The sequence below is a fragment of the Micrasema longulum genome, unplaced genomic scaffold (genome assembly GCF_059751315.1).
Source record: "Micrasema longulum isolate JH-2025_06_02 unplaced genomic scaffold, ASM5975131v1 h1tg001650l, whole genome shotgun sequence".
NCBI lineage: Eukaryota > Metazoa > Arthropoda > Insecta > Trichoptera > Brachycentridae > Micrasema > Micrasema longulum.
The window spans coordinates 233,264-259,860 of NW_028278829.1; the positions used below are offsets into that span (position 1 = coordinate 233,264).

General features: G+C 32.1%; 1 protein-coding gene across 1 annotated transcript; it reads left to right on the forward strand.

The window, feature by feature from the left end:
* The first annotated feature begins 5,971 nt into the window (after positions 1 to 5,971).
* LOC148274429 (uncharacterized) lies at positions 5,972 to 6,925 on the forward strand. Its single transcript, XM_088237124.1, has one exon. It carries the CDS (start codon positions 5,972 to 5,974, stop codon positions 6,923 to 6,925), a length of 954 nt encoding a protein of 317 aa, XP_088093250.1.
* Positions 6,926 to 26,597: the final 19,672 nt, after the last annotated feature.

Consider the following 26,597-nt stretch of genomic DNA (forward strand, 5'->3'; position numbering starts at 1 on the left):
AACAGAATTTTGGAAAAAAATTGATCGGAACCAGCATGAACACAATCACAATACTAGAGAAAAGAACAAAATTAGACTTCCATTTAGGAAAAAGGCAAAGTCACAAAATTCAATTTTATTTAAAGCAATTAAAAAGTATTACGAAATGAAAAAAAATATTTATGAAGAAAAAAACATATCAAAATTTAAAATAATGGTCAAGACATATGTGATAAACAATTTATAAATTAAAAATATTTGTAATGTTATTATTAGAACACACATAACAATATGTATGATATGTGTGCCCTATTTTAAGATTTAAATAAATAAAAAATAAATAAATTAACCCTCAGTGATGGCGTAGTGAAGCATGTGTCCAACCTGCATGTCGATTTTATATTTTTGCAAATCTACTATGGTAAAGGTGTGTAGTGGTATTTGCATGTTGGTGTAGTGTTGTTGTCCTGACGAAGAGACGGGTTACGTCTCGAAACCGGTAGACAGATAAGTCGGTGAGTGGTTTTATACAAATTTTATTAACATATGTTTTATATTTTTAAAGCATTATAAATAACTTTGTGTGTTTTTTGTCTTTGTGTAGAAGAATGAAAAATATTTTTTTTTGTGTCAAATAGAACCAGAATCCTGTATGAGTGTTTTTGAATCGATAGCTACTCTCGGGTAAAAATCCTAAAAAGGGAAATCGAATGAAGAAAAGTCCGCCTTATAATCTAGTGGTTGGAGTGCTCACCTTCCATGTTTGAGGTCCTGGGTTCGTTTCTTAAAAGGGTCAGGATGAAATATTTGTTCAAAAGGTGGTTCACTCCAATATTTTGCTGTATCTGGATTGGCACTTAAAACGAAAGGCTGATCATCTTTTACAGACAGCCGACAGCTTCTGAACTAATGTACGCCGTTTAATCTTTAAATATCTTGATTGTAAATTTTTAATACTATTGTACAATTAGCTAACAATAAATATATATTAGTTATCTTCATCGCGTATCGTTTGATAAATATGCAATACATAATTATAAATAATTTTGTAATTAAATAATATTACATTGTAAAAATCTAATAACGGATCATGTCTTAATGGGGAGATTCTTAAAGATAGACTGTTGTGTCAGTTATCAGAACGGTTCCCTAACAGAAGTTTTGGTTTTTTGCATCGAGTACTATTTTATTTTATTTATTATATATACGGCCTAAGCTAATTACAACAGTTATATGAAGAATCATTTTTACAAAAAACTGAACAAAAAGAACATAGAACTATATTGCAAAGACAAACATCGGCAATAAAATAATGGTATACTATATATTCATAAACACGATCAACATATTAGACTTTAAGGTCACCCATGCTGATCATCTTCATCCCACACTTTATTAATAGCGAAAAGATCTACAGAATCTATCTCCAAGAAATCCAAGTTATGTGACAAAAAATTGTATATTCGTAAATACAAATATATACATTCTAAACGTTGGGGCATAAAAACAAACGTCGCTTTTAGAAAAATTGATAAATAGCAGATTTTGACTTCTAGTTACACGGTTAGGACGGTTAGGACCATCAAAATAAATTGATGGCAACAGAAATGTGATATCAACAAAAGCATTTAGTATTTTGAAAATGTGAGGTCTATCTACATTCTATGTTTTTCCAAAAAAAATGGATTAAGAGATTGCTCTATTTAAAATTACGAATAATTACAACGAAGCAGATGAAACAAATTGTTCTTCAATGTCTGTAAAAGTTTAATAATGTCGTACATAAGAGGATCCAAAACAACGAATTTCAATTATATCATGAATGGAGTAAAGTTTGAACGAACGTTGACGGCCAGGGATCTCAGGGTGCTGTTTGACGCCAAGTTATTATTAAATCCTGATATAATTTTATAATGCACTCTCTTAAAATCCATGGATTTGTCTTTGGGAACGCCACTTTTTAAAAAATATTTAGGTTCTGAAAACATTGAATAATTCTGTGGTTAGAAGTCTCTTGGGATTTGGTTCCAGCATTTGGTCGCCAAATGAAACCACATGTTAGAAGAGAGGGTGCAGAAAAAAATTCAGCGTTATCTGTATCTCTGTTTGTTTGTCCCTGATCTTCGACAAAGGCAAAACAGGCTGTTGCAGAACCAGCTTGTTGACGACTTTAATCGTGTTATTCAATCGTTTTGCCTCGGATATAGACATTTTTCCCGGAAAGTGGGATTTATCTTGGGAATCCAATTTCTAAATTAAAATATTTTATATATATAAAGTTTATGTTTTAAGCACTAACTTTGTGGTTATTCATTATAATAAAATAAATAAAACAACTAAAAAACAACTAAAAAAACAATAAAACAACTAAAAAAAATTAAAAAATAATCAATTCATTGATTGATTTGGTGTTTATTTTGTAAAACTCCATATTTAAACTTATAATTAGAAATCAAACACTGATTTGAGTCTACTGAACACTTTATTTTATTTTTACTAATATAAACATATAAAAATAAAAACTTCGTGACAATTGTTTCGTCTTATTAGGGCATTTTTAAACGAATGGAAATGCGCTAATAAGGCGAAATGCCCTAATAAGGCGAAACAATTGTCACGAAGTTTTTATTTTTATATTTTTATATTTGTAAAAATAAAATAAAGTGTTCAGTAAACTCAAATCAGTGTTTGATTTCTAATTATAAGTTTAGGAATCAATTCATTAGTTACGTAAACCTTGACGAAGAAGCTTGTTTGCTTTGAAACCGGTCGGTGGAAAATAAAAATTAGTGGTTAAAAACAAAGTTGTTTTATTTATTTTATTAAAATATTTTATCTGGGAAATCAACAGTTCTACATATTTATGTATGAACAATGTTTTGAGTATGTGCAAATGTTTGTAGACTGGTTTGATTTCCTCCCTAAGGAGTTATTTAGATCCAAATTTGTTGCAACAGAGAAGAAAAACATTTTAAAAATAAATTAAGATACTATTTATTTATAAAGATGTTTTCAGACTAGAATATTTCACCGTACCTTGACTGGCACCTGAACCGTAAAACTGATTATCTTACCTTCATGTTACAAAAATGATCGAGATTCGCCACGATTGGTGCACCAATGCAGTAGTGTCCTGTGCACCATTAGTTGCGAAAAGGGAATGATATGATGATAACATTTAGATGTTCAAACATAGCATTTTAGTACGTAAAGCCATCACTTAAATTATTACTACTTCTACTACCATCACGCTGTTTCCCCCCCACACATGTCTACCTTGGCATATATTCCTAGCTTCTTTCACATTCATACATCTTGTCAACCATGCCCTTCGGTTCTGTCTGCATTTGACATGACCAGACTTAAGATTTTGGTTAAGCTGATCATAGCACGTCTTCCTTGGTCGTCCTCGTCTTCCACTACCGTTAATTTTCGCCAAATATACTTGCTTTACCATTCTCTCGTCGTCCATTCGTTCTTCACGACCAAACTATCTCAGAGACCCTTTCTTTATCTTATCAATTATACTTGACTCAGATTTACACTCTCGCCTGATTTCATCATTTGTGACCCTATCATATATTGATTTCCTACACATTCGTCTAAGATATTGCATTTCAACCACGTTTACTCGGCTTGCATCCTTCTTCTGCTAGTTCCATGTTTTACTTTCAAACATGAAAAAATTGAAGAAATATATTTAAATATAGGCAGAATGGTAAATGTTACACAATGTGAATTGAATGTGAAAACGAATGACAGGTCATAAACCTAGTAGATGCCTAGACTTCTATATTCCCTTATTTAAAATGTTCTCCATCTCTGTTGTAATATGCAAAAAATCATTTTAAGGACTAAAAGCCGTTAGTTGTAAATTATGTCTTTTTTTACTCTAAATAATGATAGTTTTGCTGTTGGGACTAAAACTCCGTTGTGCGATGCCAGTTTAGTTTCGATAGACATATTTTTATTAGCAATTACTGTGCTTAGTGCGCCGTTCATTTTGTTGCCCGCATTCGCTCTCTTTTTAACATATTTTTCTACTCTTCCAATTTTTGAAAACATGCTTCACAGATGCACAGATTCTTCTATTTGTTCATGACATTTATTGTTTACATTTATTAAAGAGTCAGTACCCTTACTTTTCTTTTTAAATACCATCACTTTTGACTTATTTTCATTCATCATACATTCTAGAGACTATTTTTTGCAAATTCTCTTTGCTGCTTGCTAACAGATCTGCATCATCAGCGTACAACAAACAGCTTACTGAAAAACTATATATTTTGCTCCAATACCCATACATTCATACAGTCGTACATGTATAGATTAAACAACCATGGTGACATTACACATCCCTGTTTCACTTAAATCAGTCTTGTAAATGTCAAAGCAAATTTATTTCGTAACGATTTCTTCGTATCTCTATAATTAAGATATTGAAAAATTTTCAAGAGTTCTCATGTGTACTATATTACATGAATCCAAAACTGTGTTTTTTCGCTAAACCGGATTCGATGGAACACAGCTACTTCTATGAAGCACAAAATCTCCGCTCCTAAAAGGCATGTAATGCAAAAACTTTCTTATTAAATTAGTGTCGACGCTTTGCCTTGGCGTGTTTAGCGACGATTTTAAAATTAAAAGCCATTATAAGTATTTACCGGAGGAATTATAAATTTAAAGTGCTTGTTGTAAATGCACCACTAATCGGCACTTAAAACTTTTAAAGTGTCGTTATTTGACAGGGTTAATACTTACATATTGAGATAAAATAAATTAGAATTGTGCTCCTTAGCCGGGCGTACTCAATTATATGCTTGTGGAATACGACTCAGTGCTTTTTTGGTTTGAATTTAAAAAACTTATTTTCATTTTTTTTTAAAACTAAATGTTATTAAATATTTGTAAATAACCACTTACCGACTTTTCTATGTCTACCGGTTTTGAGACGTACCCATCTCTTCGTCAGGACACCAATTAAACCAACATGCAAAACCCACTATACAACTTCACCATTTATTTATTTTTATTTATTTGACACTTTATATACATATACAATATATATACATATAAGGGCGGGCATATTGCCTTTAGGCAATTTCTTCCTACCAACCCAAACCGTTCAGTTTGAGAAAATAATAAATACATGGACATATTGAATTTTACAATTTTGTACAAAAATTAAAAGCAAAGATTAACAAACATAAATAAATATTTTTAAAAATTAACACAAAACTATGAAGAGGGGAGAGGGGATGGGAAGGAAAGAAGAAGAATAAAGGAACAATTTAAATATTTAGAACGTGATATTTCAATCTTGACTTAAATGTAAATAAAGAAGGGGCGGGGCGTCTCTTACATTAGAGGGTAGATTATTCCACAATCGAGCGGCTACTTCTGTGAAAGAGGAGTCAAGAAAATTAGAGCGATGACAGGGTATTAAAAGGGTTCTCTCGTTACTAGAACGAAGAGATAGTCCGTGTTGTGAAAGAGGTTGGATGAGCTCTTTCAGATAAACAAGCGAAGTGGGATTATTAAAAATATTGTGAAGAAGTGATAGACGGAATGTTTCTTCTATGCCTGATACTGATCCAGTGTAGTTGCGTGCTATACTCGGTTATGTGGTCAAATTTGCGAAGATTAAAGATAATTGTTGCACAAAAATATGAAACCAACACGACATGCATTTCAATAAGCACATGCACTAATTAGAACACACATTCTCTATGACAAAAGCTTTACAAAATAATGTTCCTTTAATCAATAATCAAACAAACTTTCAATATAGTCCTTTACATGATGTTCCACTGTAATTGCCCTATAAAACTATTAAGCTCACCCCCTCCCTCCATCCCCTCTACCTTTTTAAAACTATTTCTAAAACAATAAAGATTATTTTCATAATTTAATCAGTGCATGGTTGTTTTAATCAGTGCATGTGCTTATTAAAATGAATGTCATGTTGGTTTTATATTTTTGTGCAACAACTATGGTATACTATGGTAGTGACATTGGTTCTGACCATAGCCTACTTGTAGCGGATATCCAACTGAAGTTGAAAGAATTGAAAACAAAGCATCCGAACAATCAGATAGATTTAACTAAACTGCAGAATCATATTGTCAAACAAAAAGTGGAATCCGATTTAAACCAAAAATTGGCACAATTGACAGACAATGCAAGTGAAAGTAATAGTGAAATTGATGTTGATACGAGCTGGAACAACTTCAAAATTATAATAAAAGATGTCGGTAATGAACACCTTAAGAGAGGAAAACAGGGAAAGAAACAGTCTTGGATGACTGATCATATTCTTGAACTCATGGAACATCGTAGACAAAATAAAAATGATACTGACCAATATAAAATTATACACAGAATAATCAAGTCCGAAATAAAAAAGGCTAAAGAAGAATGGATGAGGAGACAGTGTCATGAATTGGATATCCTTTGTTCAAAGCATGATGCATTTAATTTGCATAAGAAAGTGAAGGAGATATCCAGAGTGACAAAAGGAAAGCATAGACCAATGAGCTTAGTAAATGACGATAATAAATTGATACTAGATGAGGATGAACTGACAGATACATGGGAATCATATATAAAAGACTTATTTGCAGACGATAGAGAAAATTTTGATTTGACAATCCCAAATCAGGGTCCTACTATTCTAAAATCTGAACTTCTCCACGCTATAGCCACATCAAAAAATAATAAAGCGAGTGGACCTGATGAAATCCCTATAGAAATGATAAAACTTATCCATGAAGAAAACATTGATCAAATCATTAAACTTTATAATAAAATTTATGACACAGGAAGAATTCCATCAGAATGGCTCCAGTCAATATTTATCACACTACCTAAAAAACAGCATCCCAAAAAATGTAGTGATTATCGACTCATTAGTCTTATGAGCCTATATGCTCAAAATACTCCTTAAAATTATTCATGCTCGAATAAGAGGCAAATGTGAACAGGATTTGGACAATGCCCAGTTTGGATTTAGGAAAGCTTTTGGTACACGTGAAGCACTATTTGGAATGAATGTCCTTCTACAAAAATGTCGAGATCAGCGAAAAGACGTTTTTGCTTGCTTTATTGACTACGAGAAGGCATTCGACAGAGTAAAGCATTCAGAATTACTGAAACTGTTACAGGAGTGCCAGCTGGATGACAAGGATGTTAATTTCATAAAGAACCTTTACTGGCAGCAGACAGCTGTGATAAGATTAGGTCACAACGTAACGAGAGATATTGCAATTAAGCGTGGAGTGAGACAAGGCTGCATATTATCGCCCTTACTTTTTAACTTATACTCGAACAAGATATTTAAGAATGCTCTCTCTGATGTCAGAAAGGGAATAAGAATTAACGGCGAAATTGTCAATAACATCCGATATGCTGACGATACCGTTATCCTGGCTGACAACGTATGTGTCCTTCAGGAACTTCTTGATAAAATTGACGAAGCTGGTAGAGTAATGGGCTTGAACATCAATGTGGCCAAAACAAAGATGATAGTGTTTAGCCGAAACCCTCACAATAATGCTGTATTGCGAATAAATGGTCAAACAATAGAGAGAGTGACTAACTTTAAATACCTCGGCAGTCAAATCACTTCTGATCTGGATCCGGATAAGGAAATTAGATGCAGAATAGAAATAGCACGATCAGCATTCAATGGCATGAAATCATTCTTCTGCAGTGATAGCCTTAATTTAAAACTGAGACAGAGGATGGTCAAGTGCTATGTGTGGTCAATACTGCTCTACGGGGTTGAAACATGGACTCTCAAGGTGAACTCCATGAACCGATTAGAGGCTTTTGAAATGTGGCTTCACCGGAGAATGCTGAAAATCCCGTGGACAGATTTAGTGACCAACGTGGAGGTGTTGAGACGAGCCAGTGCCGAAAAAGAACTACTGTCCTCAATAAAACAGAGAAAACTCGCATATCTGGGCCATATTATGCGCGGAAGCAAATATACGCTTCTACAGCTTATTATGATGGGAAAGATCGAGGGAAAGCGTGGGGTTGGAAGGCGACAGATGTCCTGGCTGAGAAACATCCGCGACTGGACGGGAGTGCGTGGGGTCGAGGCGCTGTTCCAGTTGGCGCAGGACCGGAATGCCTACTCTAGAGTGATCGCCAACGTCGGGGAGACCTGATATGGCACAGAAAGAAGAAGAACTATGGTAAAGGTGTATAGTGGGTTTTGCATGTTGGTTTAATTGGTGTCCTGACGAAAAGACGCGTACGTCTTGAAACCGGTAGACATAGAAAAGTTGGTATGTGGTTATATACAAATATTTAATAAAATTTAGAAAAATGTTTGATGACAATGTTAATGCTTTGAATATTTATTTATTGTTTTTTGTTTGTTGGTATTTATCGGCCTCGTAGTGTTATGGTCAGCGCGTTTGCCTACCATACAAGAGGTCCAGGATTCAATTCCTGACATGATTGATATGAAATATTTAATTAAAAGGGTGTTTTCACGCTACAATATTTCATAGTCCCTGGACTGGTACTTGAAGCGTAAAACTGATCATCTTATCTTCGTGTTACAAAAATGATCATGACTCACCGCGATAAATGCACCAATGCAGAAGTGCCCTGTGCACCATTTGCCGAACAATTTTTTTTTTGTATATTTTCTCACTCTCAACTTTAAAGAACCAAAGTCACTCGCAAACGAATGGAGGAGTATAAAAAAACTATAAAGAAAATGCTAGAACCTTAATTGCAAAAATAATCATAATTTAATTTAACTGTACCCATTTGAAACGGTTTTAAAGGCTTTACTTTTTTTTATACTTGCATATAACATTATGTTATATTTATTTTTTTAGTTTGAAAGAAGAAAGAAAGGAAGGCTGATCTGGGGTTATTCCATCTGCATCAGCTGACCGAATGATTTTTTGTCAACGAATTGGTTTTTCAAGGATATGCTTTTTTTTTACATTTTTTTTTTTGAATTTTATTAACTTATTTATCAAAAACTATAATAAGCCTTTGACTTTGATTTATTTGTAATTTTTTTATTTTGATAGAATGGCTGTTGTTTTCTTTTGATAAATAAAATAAAAATAAAAGAGGGGAAATTAAATAGAAAAACTCACATTTATATATTTTTTTTTTCGTTTTCGTAAAATTTCCAGATACAATTAAACGCTCTTAGTCAAAAAAATAAATAAAAGAAAAACATTTGGTTATCTAATTTCCCATTGTGCTGAACTTCTTCACTGCTCTCCAATTTACATACCATTTTAATTATGAGCCATTGAGTAAAACTATTTACATAAAACTTATTTATTTTTCTCCAAGATTAAAGTTGACAGCGTAAAAATTTAATAATGGGGCTTCCCTAAATGCAGCTAAGATTTTTCCGAAACAAGGTTCTTTTCAAATAATTAAATCTCTTGGTAGAATTACAACATAAGTTTTTGACAAATTGTGTAAGGACTTTTCTCAAAATGGGGAAACTTTTAACTGCAGACTGTATATTATTATATTAAAAGCTTCTTGTATTAAATGTTTCATTCTGGACTCTGCGCTTCTTAAAATGTATATGACAAACCTTATAAATGAAATTTTCTGCTAAATGAAAAACGTAATGTTTGTTTGGTCAAACACGCGAGTTTGGGTTTAAAGCTGACAAAGATCACGATGCTACAAACTGGTCTGAGTACATGAATTTTATTTTTTTAAATTAAATGTGTGGTTATTGAGAAAAAACCACCAACTTTCCCAATGACTTAAAAATGTAGAGCGCAGGTTATTGAGCGAGTTCATCAATATAAATATTAAGGATGCTGGCTGAATGATAAATGGGATCACTCGCAAGAGATCGAAGTCAGAATAGAGATGCCGCGAGACTGCTTTTTCAGGATGCGTGACCTTATTTGCAGTAGAGACTTTAATTTATGCGCATTGATGCGCATTGCTCGATGTTACATCTTATCAGTACTTTTTTACGGCGTTAAAACGTGGACATTCACGTGGATTGAGTCCGAAATGATGTTGTTCTCCGACGGCTGGAAAAAAAAGGTACTGAAGACCATAAAGAAAAGAAAACTTGAGTACTTTGGGCATCTGATGAGAGGCAAAAACATTAAATTTTACTAGTCATTCTACAGGGAAGGATCGAAAGAAGACGCAGTGCAGACAGAAAGCGCATCTCTTGGCTTGAGAACTTGCGCGACTGGTTCCATTGCAGCACTCAGTCCTTGTTCAGAGCAGCTGTTAACAAAATGAGAATCGCAACGATGATTTCCAACCTCCATCGGGAAAAGAAACCATAAGAAGAAGAAATTATAATTAATTCAATAAAATTTGAGATCAGAATCAATAAAGACAAATACCCGTATGCAGAAACAAAACTTAAGGTAAGGAAAGTACATTCTAATTTCAAATGCAGAGAATAAACTGAAGGTGAAGACAATAAATGTACTTTCCTCACCTTAAAGTTTGTCACTGCATACGGGTATAAACCTCTCTTACTTAACAAAAATCGAAAAGCCAATGGATCATTCGCACCTGAGCGATAATAATGGCACAAGTCCAAAATTTCGGTGGTGATTTAAGTATTCAGAAATGTTTTTGGGCCCTAATTACAATGGGAAGTGGACAGGGTCAGCTTTAATTATGTACTTAGTTAAAAAGAGTATTATTTACAAATACATATTTGCATACTCTTTAAAAATACTAAAATATTAAATGTTAATGAACTTTTTCAATTCGAATTTCAAAAATTTATCCATAAGTTAGCGGTTGATATTATTGTAGACAAAGAACTAAAACTCGAAAAAAAATGTGATAAACATGGACAGAATACAAAAATATCAGAACAATATCACATGCAACATTTCAAAACGAGACAAAGACAATCGAGACTGATTAATCAGGGACTGAAATTTTACAATAAACTAACCAGACAAAACTTAACTTAATATCAACAAGAATGAAAAAAAAATACATGGAATTTTTGTAAAATTGATGCAAAAGTTATTAAATAAATTTTCAAATAAAAAAATATTAAGAAAAGTATGCATATTTGTATAAAAAAATTTAGGTATCAACGTTGGAAAAATATATATTACATTTCATATGGGAAAAAAATAATTTGCTTTTGAAGGAGTCGTAGTCTATTTATCAATAGCGCACACAAGTGCAATGATTTTACCTGAAATATAGAGCAACAACCGATGAAGCAAGCCACAATTGTATATTTATACAGTACCTATATTATATTCTGCAAGACTAACAGTATTACACATAAAACGTCCACTTACATAAGAGTAAGAGCAACGTACATTTGCGTACATTCGCGCCGATTCATGAAAAACAAAGGAACGTGGCCTATAAAGAGACCACAGCGCGTGATTACATCCAGGTTAGCCCGAGCAAGTAAACCCAGTCGTGCAGAAAATAAGCTCCAGGGTATTGTTTAACTCACCATCGCCATTAGTCTTGTGTTCCTTAAAAGTTCCGTATATTTATTCACATCTAATAAATACACATTAAACAAACACCAACCTCGTGTCATCTGTCAATCTGCAACTCGTGTAGGAGCTCCAACCCCCACCACAACCAACATCCTATAGCTTCATAGTCAATTCAAGGTCTTTGTAAAGTTTTCATTGTTATACGGGTGTTAAATATAATACGTATTCTAACGGCATGTTTCTTTTGAATAGTTATGTGGCCTTAAAAGCAAAAATGTGTGTATTTAAAAGAAGTATCTTCGTCAGAACCATAAAATAAACATTGACAACACCTCAATAATAATTAAACACCTTTTTTAAATGAGTATTCAATTTTCCGTACATATTTTTTCTTCAATTTCATTTATAAACAAATGAAGGTTACTCTGTTTAATTTCGAATCGAAGCCCTCCTAGTAATTTCGAATTTATATCGGATCAGTAAATTTGAATAAAAATATTTGTTGTGAATGCTAAGCAATGGATAGTATATTAGTTCTTTTGACGCCTTGATTTCCGTTTAAAGATAATTTCATATTGACAAATTTGTTGTCAAATGATGAAGGAGAATATATTATTGAGTAATCCTTTGTAATTTTTTTTTGTTGTGTCCTCTTGTTCTCGTCATTGAAAAAAAACACGATCACAACTTTTGCTTACATCAACAAATTATACAATGATGTGTTTTTTTTTATTATTTATCAACAAATTTGTTTATAATTGATGTCATCTTCACCGTACCTTGTGCAAATATCGCTGGCAGCTTTTGCAGTTTTTTTCTCTTGATTGAACGCAAACTGAAAGAGTACGATCCATTTTAAAGGCTTGTAACTAAGCAAAATAACATATATATACTGTAAAAGTACAATGCTTTATATGTCTTTTTTTTTCTTTTTTATGACGTATAAATATATCTTTTTTTGAACTATTGATGCTCATTTTTTAGTTAGAAAAACTACTGTTAACAATTAATGTTCAGCTTTTTATATTTACAATGGGTAATCAAAAACAGAAAAAATCTTTATGATTTTGGTCTTCAGGAAAAACGAAAATCTGTCACAATTGAGCATATTGTGTTAATTATAAATATCGAGTTATTTACTTAATGTTCTCGTCACAAAGATTGAGAGCTTCCTCTGTTTAAGATTGCCTTTCTAAATTGTGCAATTAAGAAATTGTCTCGGGAGATTTATAACACTCCATGGAGACGAATAGTCTTAAACAATTTTGCAGAAATAATAGATATTCTCGACTTCAAATCTCTTTCTTAATACTAAAAGCTGTGTACAATGGTGACAATCTTCTAGCTGAAATACAAATTGTTTCTGTTGTGGAAGCGCTGAAATGATTTATGGCGGTGTTAATAAACTATGAATTGCCTTTTAGTACGGTGAGATGAAAGTCATTAATATTAACGTATCAGGAACTAAAATGTCTGCAAAAAATGAGCAAAATCGAAAAATGAGAGAATTTTAATAAACGACCTTTTTTTTAAGGTCTCAAGCCCGTCATTGGCTAGTTTATATACAAACGATTATGACACTTTACCATATAATTATTGTCGACCGAAGGATGCACTATGTCTATGGGTTTTTTGTTTGCTTTTATGAAAAAAAGAGCTGAATTTTACAGTTGTGTGTGTGAAAACGACCCAGAAAATAAATGTTTAGTTTAGCGATAAACGCAAAAAAGTTTTGTACAAATATAATTTAGAAACGAGTATCTCGTAAAATGTTTCATATTTATGCATAGAAAATATTTCCAGCAAATGTTCATAAAAAAAGTTTTTTCTTAAGATAATATCATACTTTGTCAAATGTCGAGATTTTTTTTAGAGTCTACCAAAAAAAAGAAATTTATTCACACTGTTGTGAAGTTTGCTGTTTGATTTCCTTTTAAAATGAAGTGAAACACCAAATAAATCTAATGATTTCTTTGTCTTAGTTGAGATATCTGTCTTTTAGTTTTTTTTTATTTTCAAAATCATATTATTTATTTATTTATAAATCATACAAAACAAAGTATTTTACAAAGTAAAATACACATGAATTGCTTCAATTGTAGTGGTTGAGTTAAATTCGGGACTGAAAAAATATTTTATTTTATTTTTTAAAGCACATATTCAGAGCGACAAAAAACAAAGCAACTTTTATATCTTTTTAATAAAATTTATCGCAATAATACAAAAGCCGAAAAACTTTTCTTACATTAACAGAACAAATATATAAACACCGTAAATCTAGGTCTAAGGGAGATAAAGTCGTGAACATCACATGCTACGCAGAAATGGTGATTCCTGATTATAAAAATATATCTATCTCAGTTGTAAAACAAAAAGTTTAAATATTTATATGTATTTAGGTTTTGAAATATATTTTATGTTTAAATACAGTGTTTCCTTTTTTTAATTGAAATATTAAGTAATCTAGCCAAAAATATCGCGCAGAGTATTCAAACTTGCTATTCTACATGTCGCAAAAAAATTGACGAATTTAATTTGTTTATTTAATTGTTTATTTAATTTATTTAAGTAATAAATATGTGTTCTTGTAGATAAAAATATTTCGAGTTATAATGGAAGGTACTTATTTAAATATGTTATTCGAGTTTGCGGGATACCAAGATGAAAATGGATTTAAGATTTCATAATAAACATGGTTTTTAAAGTCCGTACTGCGAAACTTCATGGGATCTTTTTTTATAATTTACTTATTAAAATATTGTTGATATTTTTTTTTAAATTGCATTTTAGAATTATTTTTAAAAAAATGAGGTAGCTTATTTGACCAACGTAACAATACGCACCGGATGCAGACTAGGGAAGCAAATGGGTACAGAAGAGGTATGGATGCCAATCCGAGACATTAAGAATTTTCTCCATTTCCAATTTACAATAAAATTTATTTTTCATGAAAAAAAAATATTATTGAAAAGGTTATTCAGTTTTTTTTTTTAATGTACCATGAGAAATGTTCCTCTGAAGTTTCGCAGTCAGGTTCTAAAACATTAAGTATCTGTATTTATAATAACTCTTGTTAATAATATTTGAATGTTTGTATTAAAGTGATTTTATAGATACAATGGTAATTTATTTAAATATTAAAATAACTTTAGACATTGTATGGTAGCTTGTATGAATTCAAATTCCGATTTTCATTCTTGGTGAAGGCTTTATGGCTTGTTTTCAAAGAGGAATTACAACCTTGATTTTGAAAGGGCATTTGATCGTGTTCCAATTAAAAGACTGTAGAAAGGTATAAAAAATAAAAAAAATAAATAAAAACAATAAATGAAAAGACTGGTTAGGAAATTGGAGCTCTTGGGTATTTGCGGTAAGCTCCTAAGGTAGATGGAAGCTTTTTTGAACTTTCGTATCATTTAAGTAAAAATAGGCAACACATTCTCCACATATCATAACGTTCTAACCGGCGTTCCCCAAGGTTTAAGATTCCTTGGCCCAATCCTTATTATCCTGTTCATAAATGATCCCAAAACAGTAATTAAATCTCAATCGAGTATCGTTGCAGATGACATCAAACTGTTTGCTAACCCCTTCCTATGCTCTAAACTACTACTCATGGATTAGGATCACATTAATGAATGGACTAAAAGCTAGTTAATTCCGTAGAACGCTAAAAAAAATACCGTTTTTTACAAAGGCAAAAACAATCCTTTGATTGTTTTTTGGGTGGTGTCTAACTCAAATCCGCAATGCATCAAAATGATTTCGGTATAATTACACCAATGGATTTAAAATAGGAAGCTTACATCACATCTATCGCCAACAAATCCAAGTCAATAATTAATATTTTCTTTTTAAATATTCTAAAGCATTACTCCAAAAATATTTTTTAAATATACAAGACCTATGGTAAACTTCTGTTGGAGTATGAATATCATATTTGAAGTTTCCATTTTATTAAAGATATCAAGTACAGGAGAAAGTCCAAAGATGTGCTGCAAAAATCCTCGAGATGTTCAAAAGGATGCCCTGCTACGGTTGATTCAAATTACTACGACTTGTATCGTTGGAATAATGTCGAAAGAGAGGGGACTGAAAAAAAAAGACACCTTATGATTATTATGACTGCTTTGTGCATAAAATAAATCAATTAAACCCCAATAAAAATTTACGGGGTCATAATTGAAAGGTTTATCGCCCCCAATTCTACCTTAAGCCACAATAAATCACCAAATCTAGATGTCCATTCCAATTCAGTCAACTAGATCAAACACTGCTTGGATTTTTTTTGTAGGAAGAAGAACGCGGACAAAAAGCAGTCCACGAAGTATAGATGCATCAGCAAAGGCTGTCTGCCTATATTGAATAATAATAATAATTAGATCCATATCTTTGGGAGTTGTTGACCTAAGGGTTGGCCATGCAATGCAATGTGAGGGAGTCTGGATGATTCCATTCTCCTCACATGTGAATACCAATACCCTCTACGTTGCCTCCCTCATTGAACGAAATTAAATAAATAAAATAAGTATCTTCGAGTTTCTCATTCAGTCTCAGAGATTTTTGCCAGATAGGCTCTTGAAAATTTTTATATCTGACTCTCTTAGCGAGTTTTTGGGCCTCATCCTTCTTAAAAAACAGACCACAAGGCCTACACTAAGAGAATAATCTGTTATTAATCTCATTTTTTAAAAATATTCTTTTATGTCTTATACTTTATAAAGGACGGTATCATTTCAATGCCAATAAACAAATTAGAAATAACATTTTCATTAAGATGTTTTTTTTTCTTTTTGTACTAATAACTGGACTTTCTGTGAGAGATGGCACTTTCTTCTAATAAAATAAACTTTTACAATTAAAAAAGATAAATAATAAAAAAAAGATGACACTCCATACCAATCCGAGCTAAAAAATCGTCTTCAAAGGAAAGGGAATGATCAGCGGAGGGACGAAGTGTCGTTACGTGATAATATCACGTTGACTTTGGCAAGCAAAACACGTAAAACAGTAAAAAAACACGGACTGTTTACATCGGTCTATTGTAAGTTCTATTCAGTATGATAATGATAAAATTATAAATAAACCTATCAATGAATCTTCTTAGTTTAGTTTTACTTTTTATTATTTTGACCAACGAGCACTCTTCAAGACCAGTCTTGAAGATGCCTACCTAATCGAAAGCGCTCGTCGGTCAAAATAATAAAAAGTAAAACTAATCCAAGAAGTTCCATTGATAAGTATATTTATAATTTTATCATAATCATTAACTATGGAGTTTTATCAAGAAATATCAATAAACAACGTCAATATTATATTCAGTATGTTGCTCCTTTCCGCATAGGCGTCCCCTTTGTTTTTTTGTTTCACTATACGCTCGGCTAATGGAGCTGAACAGAGAGCAGATAACTCACAAATTGGTAACATATTACATAACAAGAACATAACATACCGGTGGAAGGTTTTACCATCGCTTTTCCGGGTCAATTTGTGCAGTATCTTTAGGCATTTGAGTAATTGCGAGGAGACAAAAGTTCAAAAGTAGCCGGGGACTGCTCGCAACAGACTGAAGTTCGTTCTATCAAACATATGCCAATTAGCCGCAGGTTAAGGGACCATATTTCGAACGCTCATGCTTACTCTAGTTATATATCTCAATAATGAATTATTAGCAATGAATTACCGAGAACGCGTACGATGTTTGCTCGGAGACACTTTTTATATATAGCTCAAAGAGTGTTCAACGTCTTGGATGAACATATTAAGTTCTCCAAAACGACGTCTATATTTAAGATGAAGATCCATAATTGGATTGTATCGAGGGGTAGAGACCACTGTATGAGATTGCTTCGGGAATAAATGCATAACATCGCTGCTGTTTTCATTATTATCCATATACGTATATCGTATATGTGTATGTCATCACTGTCATACGTATTATTTTATAACTTTTGATTTCATTTTCGACATGTATTATAAATTTTTATTATTTTTATTTTTCTATTATTATTTTGTTTATTTTTCTATTATTATTTTGTTTATTGTTTTTATTATTTTGCATATTGTTTTGATTACCAGTATATTGTTTTAATATGTAAATAAATATTTTTGATTTATATATCGAAGAGTCCCGACTTAACACGGAATTTTCTAACAAGTCGGGACATAAAAAACATTAAATTGTGTCTATGTAAAATTGTGTATTTTGTGCATTAAATAAAAAATATATATATATATATATATTTGTAAAAGAACGGCACCTTTCTTCTCAGAATTTCCTCTTAGCTTTGCTAAACGCTGTATAAAACAAATGATAGAGCAATCGATTATAAAAAAAAATATTACTATCTATCTTAAATCAATGTCTTATCCTTATCTTTGTGTATGTAAATTAATTTTAGTCTATGTTTTTTTTTTTTCTTTTCTTTTCTTAAAAAAAATTGTAGATTAACTCAATTTTATTTCTTTAACTCAATCTTTATTCTTATTTTTCACTAAACTTAATCTTTATTATTACTTTAATTGATTTTACACACTTATTTAATATAATTTATGAAAGATGATGGAGTTCTATAATTGAGAATATATATAAAGAACATGAGTAATGCTTATTTAAAAAATGTATCTATTTTATGTATTCTTGTTAAACTTCCAAATAAATAAATAAAAAAATAAAAACAAAATATGCAGCAGCGTTGGGAGGATCATTACCACGCTTCTTTTACAGGTAAAATCACTAAAATGTTTTTCCCAACGCTGGCTGATGCAGCAAACTTCCGTCATCATCACCAAAGTACTTTCGAAACGACCCAAATTTTTACCGGACACGGAGCTATGAGAAGTTATCTATATAGGTTTAAATTAAGGAATGATGACTATTGTCCATGCAATGATATTTCTTCACAGAGTATCGAACATCTGTTATTTCAGTGCCCATTTTTCAGTTTACAACCCCATAATCTTGAAGCAGAATGCAGAAAAGATGGATTATCCTTAACAGATATCCACACTGTAGTTAAAAGTAGTTATCACGCGCCATTTTTCTTGAACTTTGCAATAATGGTGATGGACTCATAAAGGTAATAAACCAAAATCAGTGATAGAACATCCCATTTCTAAGACAAAAAAAAAAGGATTTTTTCCAAGTACCTTAGCCTTGTACATGACACGTAAGGCTACTAAATACAGGGGTCCAAATAAAAATAAAATAATTATTATTATTTGCGCATGTATTATGTAGGTATGTTGTATCGATTATTGTTACAATTTCAACATCCAATCTTCCGACAACCTGGCTTACCCTACCTCAGTATTCCTCTATCATCCGCCACAACTGACCACTTTTTTGTCAATTGGTCATCTAATCGCGCTAGTGTGGAGCCAGAAGCTCGCTTCCGAAGGCTTTCTGCGTTACTGCGTATCTGGTACTGCATCCTTATTGCCATGTGTCGGTTCGGATCCAATCAAGTGCTGCAGGAACGAGAAAGACTTGAACAGGTTAGTTGCTTCACCATAGAATTAAGAATAGTCCAGAAGAAGCGTAGAATCATATTTGAAAACATCGGACTGTGTCCAAAAAACCCCCCACTTTGACCTATTTTTACCGCGCGCATGCGTGAAGTCTCCGCGTAATATTTCCAGATCGCGAAAAATATAATAATAACACAAATGTAAGATAATGAAATATTTAAAAAAAAAGCAATTTGTCGTTTTCTCTAAAGTTTTATAGTACATGCGGAAATATTGATCGACACAACAGAGTAGATAAGTAAAGGGTCATTTTATAAGAGTAATTGAAGTAATGAACTTTTAAATGAAAAAAAAAAAGAAAAAAATATGTCTCATTTTAATGTCATGATAAATAATATTTTATGTTTTTAAGATAATGTTGGTCAAATGTACACCATGGCGTTTTTTAACACAAGATGTCCAATTTTCGTTAGTTCTCTCATAAGATGAGTAAAGTAGTGTAAAAAATTTGGAAATCTGACAGATGGAAAAATAATTAAATGTTTTAGTAATGTTTTTGCTACTTACACATAAAATGTAATCCCATCCTGATTCTTTAAGATCCCAGCAGTATTAGTGCACTTTAAAACGATATAACACGGCACAGTTGAATTCAAATCGGGAGTTGCGTACTGAGCGACATCTATAACAAAACTAATGGTCAAAACGTTAAACTACTCCTTTACGAGTAGTTTAGTCGTCTTCTGTTTGATGCGCGTATGCGGCTTCTGGACTATTCTTAATTCTATGGGCTTTACTTTCAGTTCATCTTCCTTGTTAGAGGTTGTGATGGACGATTGATATCGCATACCGAATCGTTACTAGACTACTCGTTTATTTTCATCAAATAATCGTTTAAGCCCTAGGGCTTCGCTCCTGCTATTTTGCACCCCGCATCCGCAGGAATTAGTTTTCCCCGACCATTGTGCTTTGTATTTTTTTAGCGACGTAAATGTGGATGGTTAATTCTTTCAAAATCAAACTTTGTTTCAGTTTTATTTACAAGCGAATTTCTCTAAACTTGAATCAATATCTGTGACCTCACAAACTGCGAGTAGCTTTTCTTATTAAGAGCTAAATAAATATATGTGTGAAGCAATTATTTGTCGAGTTTCTTAGGGGTATTTCGTGAACTATTCCATTCCTACTGGATTACGGTTTGAACGGAAATCGATGAAACAAAGATAAAAATAGTACTGAGGATTAATATGTTCAGTTAAGTGGTAATTCGATACAAACACAACCCAAACTAATTAAAAACTCGTAATTGAAAGAATTGCTGGATTAGTGTGATGGAGTCCGAAAGTATTCACCTATGAGTTTGTGACAAAATTATCAGTACCTTCATTATTTGACTTAGAAGTTGTGCTGCCCTACATTTTTTTTTTCCTTAAATCCGTCAGCGCTTAGAATTTTCTTGGGTTATCCCCGATCACTGGACTACGCAGCTTTTATCAGGTCATGGTAAATTTTATCAAAAATTATTTGTTTTTAATATTGTTGACTCCCCTTCGTGCTGCTGCGGATATCCTAACCAATCTTTTGAATTCATCCTGTGGTCTTGTCCCTTTCCCCTTCTCTATGATTACCGAACGGAGCTTCTCGCTACTATCCGTGGCCCTGTTATAGGTCCTGTCGGATATACAGATCTGGTGGCTTCTTAAAAGAATTTCAAGGCTTTTGAAAAGTTTTGTAATCATTTCGGCGAATTGATCATGTCCAATCAATTCAATCCCAGTCAATGAAGAATTCACTTCCCTCTCTTCTCAATCCAATGAAGTACATATTATGTACTTCTGGATTACTTTCTTTCAGCACAAAGATGCTAAGGCTACCAGATTTCAGAGAGCTCCTTTGGGCATCTTTTTTCGTTTGACAACGAGCAAACTTTCCGTGTATGTGGGCACCGCCAAGGAGACTTATGTCCTCAGATGCGGTGTGCGGTATGTGGTGGGTAAGCTGTGCCCTACATTTAAGCGATGAGTTTATTCGGTGTTTAATTATTTCTATATAAACGAATTTCACAAACAAACCATCACGCCGTTTCTCCGTAGGAGACGGCAGAGAGGATAGAACGCAATATAACTCAATCTTGGCATACAGACCTCGCTTTCTCAACATTATTACATCTTCTCATGCAAGCACGCCGATTATTCCTACTTTTGACATGTCCATCTTCAAGTATTTGATGGACTGATCATGCCATGTCTTACTCGGTCTTTCTCGTTTTCTGCATCCATCAACATTTGCATCGTAGATCCTTTTAGCCGTTCTTTTGCTGTCCATTCGCTCTACACGTCCAAACCAACGCAACACCCCTTTCTTAGTTCTGTCGATAATGCATGTCTCAGCCTTACACATTTTACGGATCTCGACATTTGTGCACCTACCATACATCGTTTTACCACACATTAGCCTGATGGATCGCATTTCGACAGCGTTTAACCTACTTTCATCATCATTTTTCTAATTCCATACTTCGCTCCCATACATTAGAGTTGGCACTAAAACTCCGTTGTGAACTGCTAGTTTAGCCTTCTGCGATAAACATTTGTTTGCCAAAGTAGATTTCAGTGCACCGTTCACCCTGTTCCCGGCACGCACCCTCCTTTAAATATCTTTCTCGGTCTTTCCATCCCTAGTAAACATATTTCGGATATAACATAAACGGATTTAACATTCTTAATTTGTTGCAAAAGGGCGGAAAAACATTTTGAGAAGGGAATATGGAAGTCTAGGCGTTAACAGGGCGTATGACTTGTCATTAACTGGTTTCAGTGGCCACTTTAAACACCATTTTATATTTACTATTCTGCTGATGTTTATACTGATCTATTCCAAATTTTTACTTCAATTTTTCAATCGATTCTTAGGTCGGCTTTCTATTTTTTTTTTCATGTGATTAATATTTTTTGAATCTTAAGAGAGCATTTCTCAATTATAACAGATGATCAACACACGCTGCATTGCCCTTTGTGCCATAGGGTGCAAAAAAATGCACAACACTCTTTCCTCTATCGTTCTTGTTCTAACTATAATTCTTTTTTTTCATCTATTGATATATTTAACACGCTCCTTAATTTATTTAAGACTGATTCTTTCTGACTGCGATACGATCCCACTTGATATGTAATGATGCTCACACTTACACACACCTGAACACTTATTCCCACAAACACACCTATACACTTACTCTCATACAAATACACATAAACACACCCTTTGTTGTACCACAATTTAATATGTATGATTTTTATTTAGAAACTTTGCTGGTCTGTCTTTAAACCGTATTTTTTTAATGTTAGTATATCATTGTCGACTGTTTGTTTTTGTAAACTAAATAAATAATAAAAGGGGAATATTTAGAATTATGACGGATTTTTTTAAAAATCGAAACTGAAGGGGTTGGTATTTTTTTTTTTAAAGGTTTTGTTTTTAATTAAGGAACAACTTTGGATAATAAATGTGGGCTTTAAATGCTTCTGGCTTCTTTGTGTTTATGTTTATACCGTGTAATAGTCGTTCAAGTAAAAAAACATTTTTGTACAAAGAAAATGAGACAGTGTACATTCATTGCAGTTGGTCTACGAAATGCGACATGGCAAATAGCGTTACTCTTAATCAAAATAAAAAAGGTCTTGCGCTAAGTATTGTCTTGTTTTATTGATTTCATTCCATTAATGTAATTTAGTATTCAAATTGGGCATTATTATGAAATGAACAATTTCAGTAATTAGGTAGTTTATTTATTTGATTTTTAAATAGTACAAATATATGACATGAAAGTTCTATAATTAACTTGATTGTAATTATTATTGAACTATGAATTAATCATCAATATTTATAAACTTCAAATATTTCAAATTTGCACTTCATCTAAACACCAACACGCTTACGAAGCATATTTTTTTTAATAAAAAAAAAATATTTGCGTTCTTATGATTTACCCAAATATTTCATTTGAGGGCCATTTTCAACAAGTTTTTTTTAAATTTTTTAATTTTTTATTTAATGCACAAAATACACAATTTTACATAGACACAATTATATGTTTTTTATGTCCCGACTTGTTAGAAAATTCCGTGTTAAGTCGGGACTCTTCGATATATAAATCAAAAATATTTATTGACATATTAAAACAATATACAGGTAATCAAAAAAAATATGCAAAATAATCAAAACAATATACAAAATATACAAAATAATAATAGAAAAATAAAAATAATAAAAATTTATAATACATGTCGAAAATGGAATCAAAAGTTATATAATAATACGTATGACAGTGATGACATACACATACAAATAACTTACTATTAGAAAATGGGAATCAAGTTGGGGTAGAGTGAGATTCGAACCACGGACCTTTGATCTATGAGTCCGAGACACTAGCCACAGGACCACAACCCGACTCATAATTAAATTAATCCATAATTAAAATAATACTTCCGATAATAAACAATAAATAGTCTCGATACAGACATCTTTTGAAAAAATATTACACAAATAACAACTTATGACACAAAAGCAATTAAACGCTAAAACAATAATCGCTTAATATTCAACAACTATTCTCACTCAATAAGCGAGGTTGTCAGTAGCTTGGATGTTAAAAATTGTGACAATAACCGATACTGCATACCTTTATCATATATGCACAATCCATTATAAGCAATTGCTAGTAATCCATTATAATTACATTGAAGTATATGACTAGAGTAAGCCTTAGCGTTCGAAATATTATGGTCCTAACCAACGGCCAATTAGCCTATGTTCGATAGAATGGACTTCAGTCTGTTGCGAGCAGTCTCCGGCTACTTTCGAACTTTTATCTCCTCGCAATCACTAAAATGCCTATACGACTATGTACGCAAAGATACTGCACACATCTATCTTTATATACCCATTAAAAGTGACAAAAATTTTCTTCCACCGAGCATTTTTTTCTTTAATTACGATTTATTTAAATTTTTAATCGTTTTGAGGTTAGCACTTTTTGTTTTAAAAGCCTATTAAAAATATGAGAGAGAATTAAGTCAATTTTGAATTCGAATCGTATTCCAACATAACTGTCAGATTATAAAAAACGAGCGGCTAGATGCAGAAATAATCTCGTTAGGTTCTACCTGTAGTAAGAAAGTAAAAAATAAATTTAGTTATAATATTTTTTCCATCTGTTTTGCTATATTTCTAAGAAAACGTATCGAGAGCCGGCTTTGTAATCGCTACGTACTACGTCAGTAGATAAATGCAGACGATTGTTAAGCATATCGTTTTGGCAATGGTTAAAAGTCATATAAAAATCATTTACAAGCGAGCATTCTTTGCATGAATTGGGATTTATTGGAGTTTATAATTGCTTTGAAGTAGGCACTTTTTATCAAATAAGCCTATTTAAAAAATAAATGAGAACAATTAAAAATGTTAATGACGTAAGGAACGCGGACTATTTTTTAGCGGTCATTTATGGGCTTATATCGATTTTATGATGTCGATATAGCAAGTAGCTAGAACATACCAATGTAAGATATAGATAGTACAGAAGTTAAGTATATCGTCTCGATACATACAGATGAAGATAGTTTTCATAATTAAGGCACAGGTTGAAAATAAAATATTAAAATTAGACAACATGGAAATCTAAGAAATTAAAAAAGCGATTCATAATAAGAAAACAATAATTAATAACTAAATAAACAATATTTATTTTAGTCCTCTACTGTCTAGCTTCGAAAAGATTGACACCAAATTACCATCCTTGTAAGGAAAAAAAGACGTGATTTATTGGGTCCACGTGTAGTATTTAGTGAACATGATAAAAATAAAATAGGAATTCAATCATAAGTTACGTAAACCTTCACGAAAAAGCTTGTTTGCTTTGAAACCAGTCGGTGGAAAAAAAACGTAATAAAAAATTAGTGGTTCAAAACAAAGTTGTTTTATTTATTTTATTATAGGTAAAAACAGTTTATACTTTTTAAAAAACACGTATATTATGATATTAATCTACAATTTGTAAGTATATTCATAATTGAACAAACTTTATTGCAGCTTGCGTTGGAATTTCATGCTGAAACTTTGTAGCTTCTTAGCGATAATGAATCTTCTGAAAACTTGCTGGTTTAAGTTGGTCTTATGCATAGCAATTACTTAGTTTGACTAATTGTTACAGGCGCTAGGCGTCGGCATCGTCTTCACAGTACTTAAAAAACATATTCTTAAGATATTCTTTCCACAAAGATGTAGCTAATAATACGGAAGCCTGGGCATTAACAGAGCTGTTATCTGTTTTCGGCTGGATTAAGTTAACATTAACTATTCTGTCTTTCATAACTAGTTGTATTTCAAATTCATATCTGGCATCTTTTTATTCCGTATGTGAAATGCTCAATTGTGAAATGATCGATTGTGAAATGATCAATTTAAGATAAATATTCACATGCAAGTTGGTTTGTCACAGAGAATGGAAGTATAGTTAAAACTAGCGACATCTTTTGTTGAAAAAGGTAAATTTTAATGATTGATTTGGTGTTTATTTTGTAGAACTCCATATTTAAACATATAATATTGGAAATCAAACACTGATTAACACTACTATTTTTACAAATATAAAAACAAAAATTCCGTGACAATGTTTCGCCTTGTTAGCGCATTTTCAAACGAATGTGAAGATTAGATGGATTGAATGTCCTTAAATAGTTATATAGTTCAAGGTACTTAAGTAGAAAATAAAAAAAATCTTATGAACATGTACATTAGCATGTACATTAATCATAATAGAGGGAAAAACCAATTGTTAAGGGCGAGGCTAAGTGTTTAATAGGTAATTTTATTTATTTATTTTATTTTATTTTCTTTCTTTTGACGCCCATGGGGCTTTTACATTATAAATACTATTTAATAAGAAAAAGTTACACATTAAACATAATAAACATTTTTTCAAATATATATATATTTTTTTAAATATTTTTAAAATTTAAAAATAAAGCTACATAGTTCACATAATACACTATTAAGACATAATACAAACATAATATTATGTTTATAATATAAGGCATAGTAGGATTCAAATAACACATAATTATTATTTATTTTTTTTACACCGGTAAACTAAACTTTAAAGTGAAGTTATCCAAAATGTTGAAAACTAAAAAGGGTTTTATAAACTAAAAATATAAAACATAACACGGGCTAACTTTTAAGCATACATAAATACGATCGAGAAAATTAAATTTAGAACATTTTAAATCCGAACTTCTGACATCGTTGATTGGTCCGGACATTGACCGTCGCTCAAACGACGTCGATCAATTGGTTGGGTTGTACAATGAGGTACTATCTAACCTGATAGACAAACATGCACCATTTACTACGAAAACTATTCGAAAAAGGAAATCTGATGCATGGTTTGACGAAAATTGTCGACTCAAAAAGAAAGAGCTAAGACGTCTAGAACGCAAATACAGAAACACACTGTCAACTTTGGACCGATCAATATGGTTAGATATGCAAGCCTCTTATAGGACATTTATAAAAGAAATAAAATCTAGTTTCTGGTGTACAAAAATCACTGAACAGAAAAAGTCTCCAAAACAACTCTGGCGAAGCCTTCAATCTGTTCGTGGTGACTGTATAGCAGAGACATCTAACACAAGC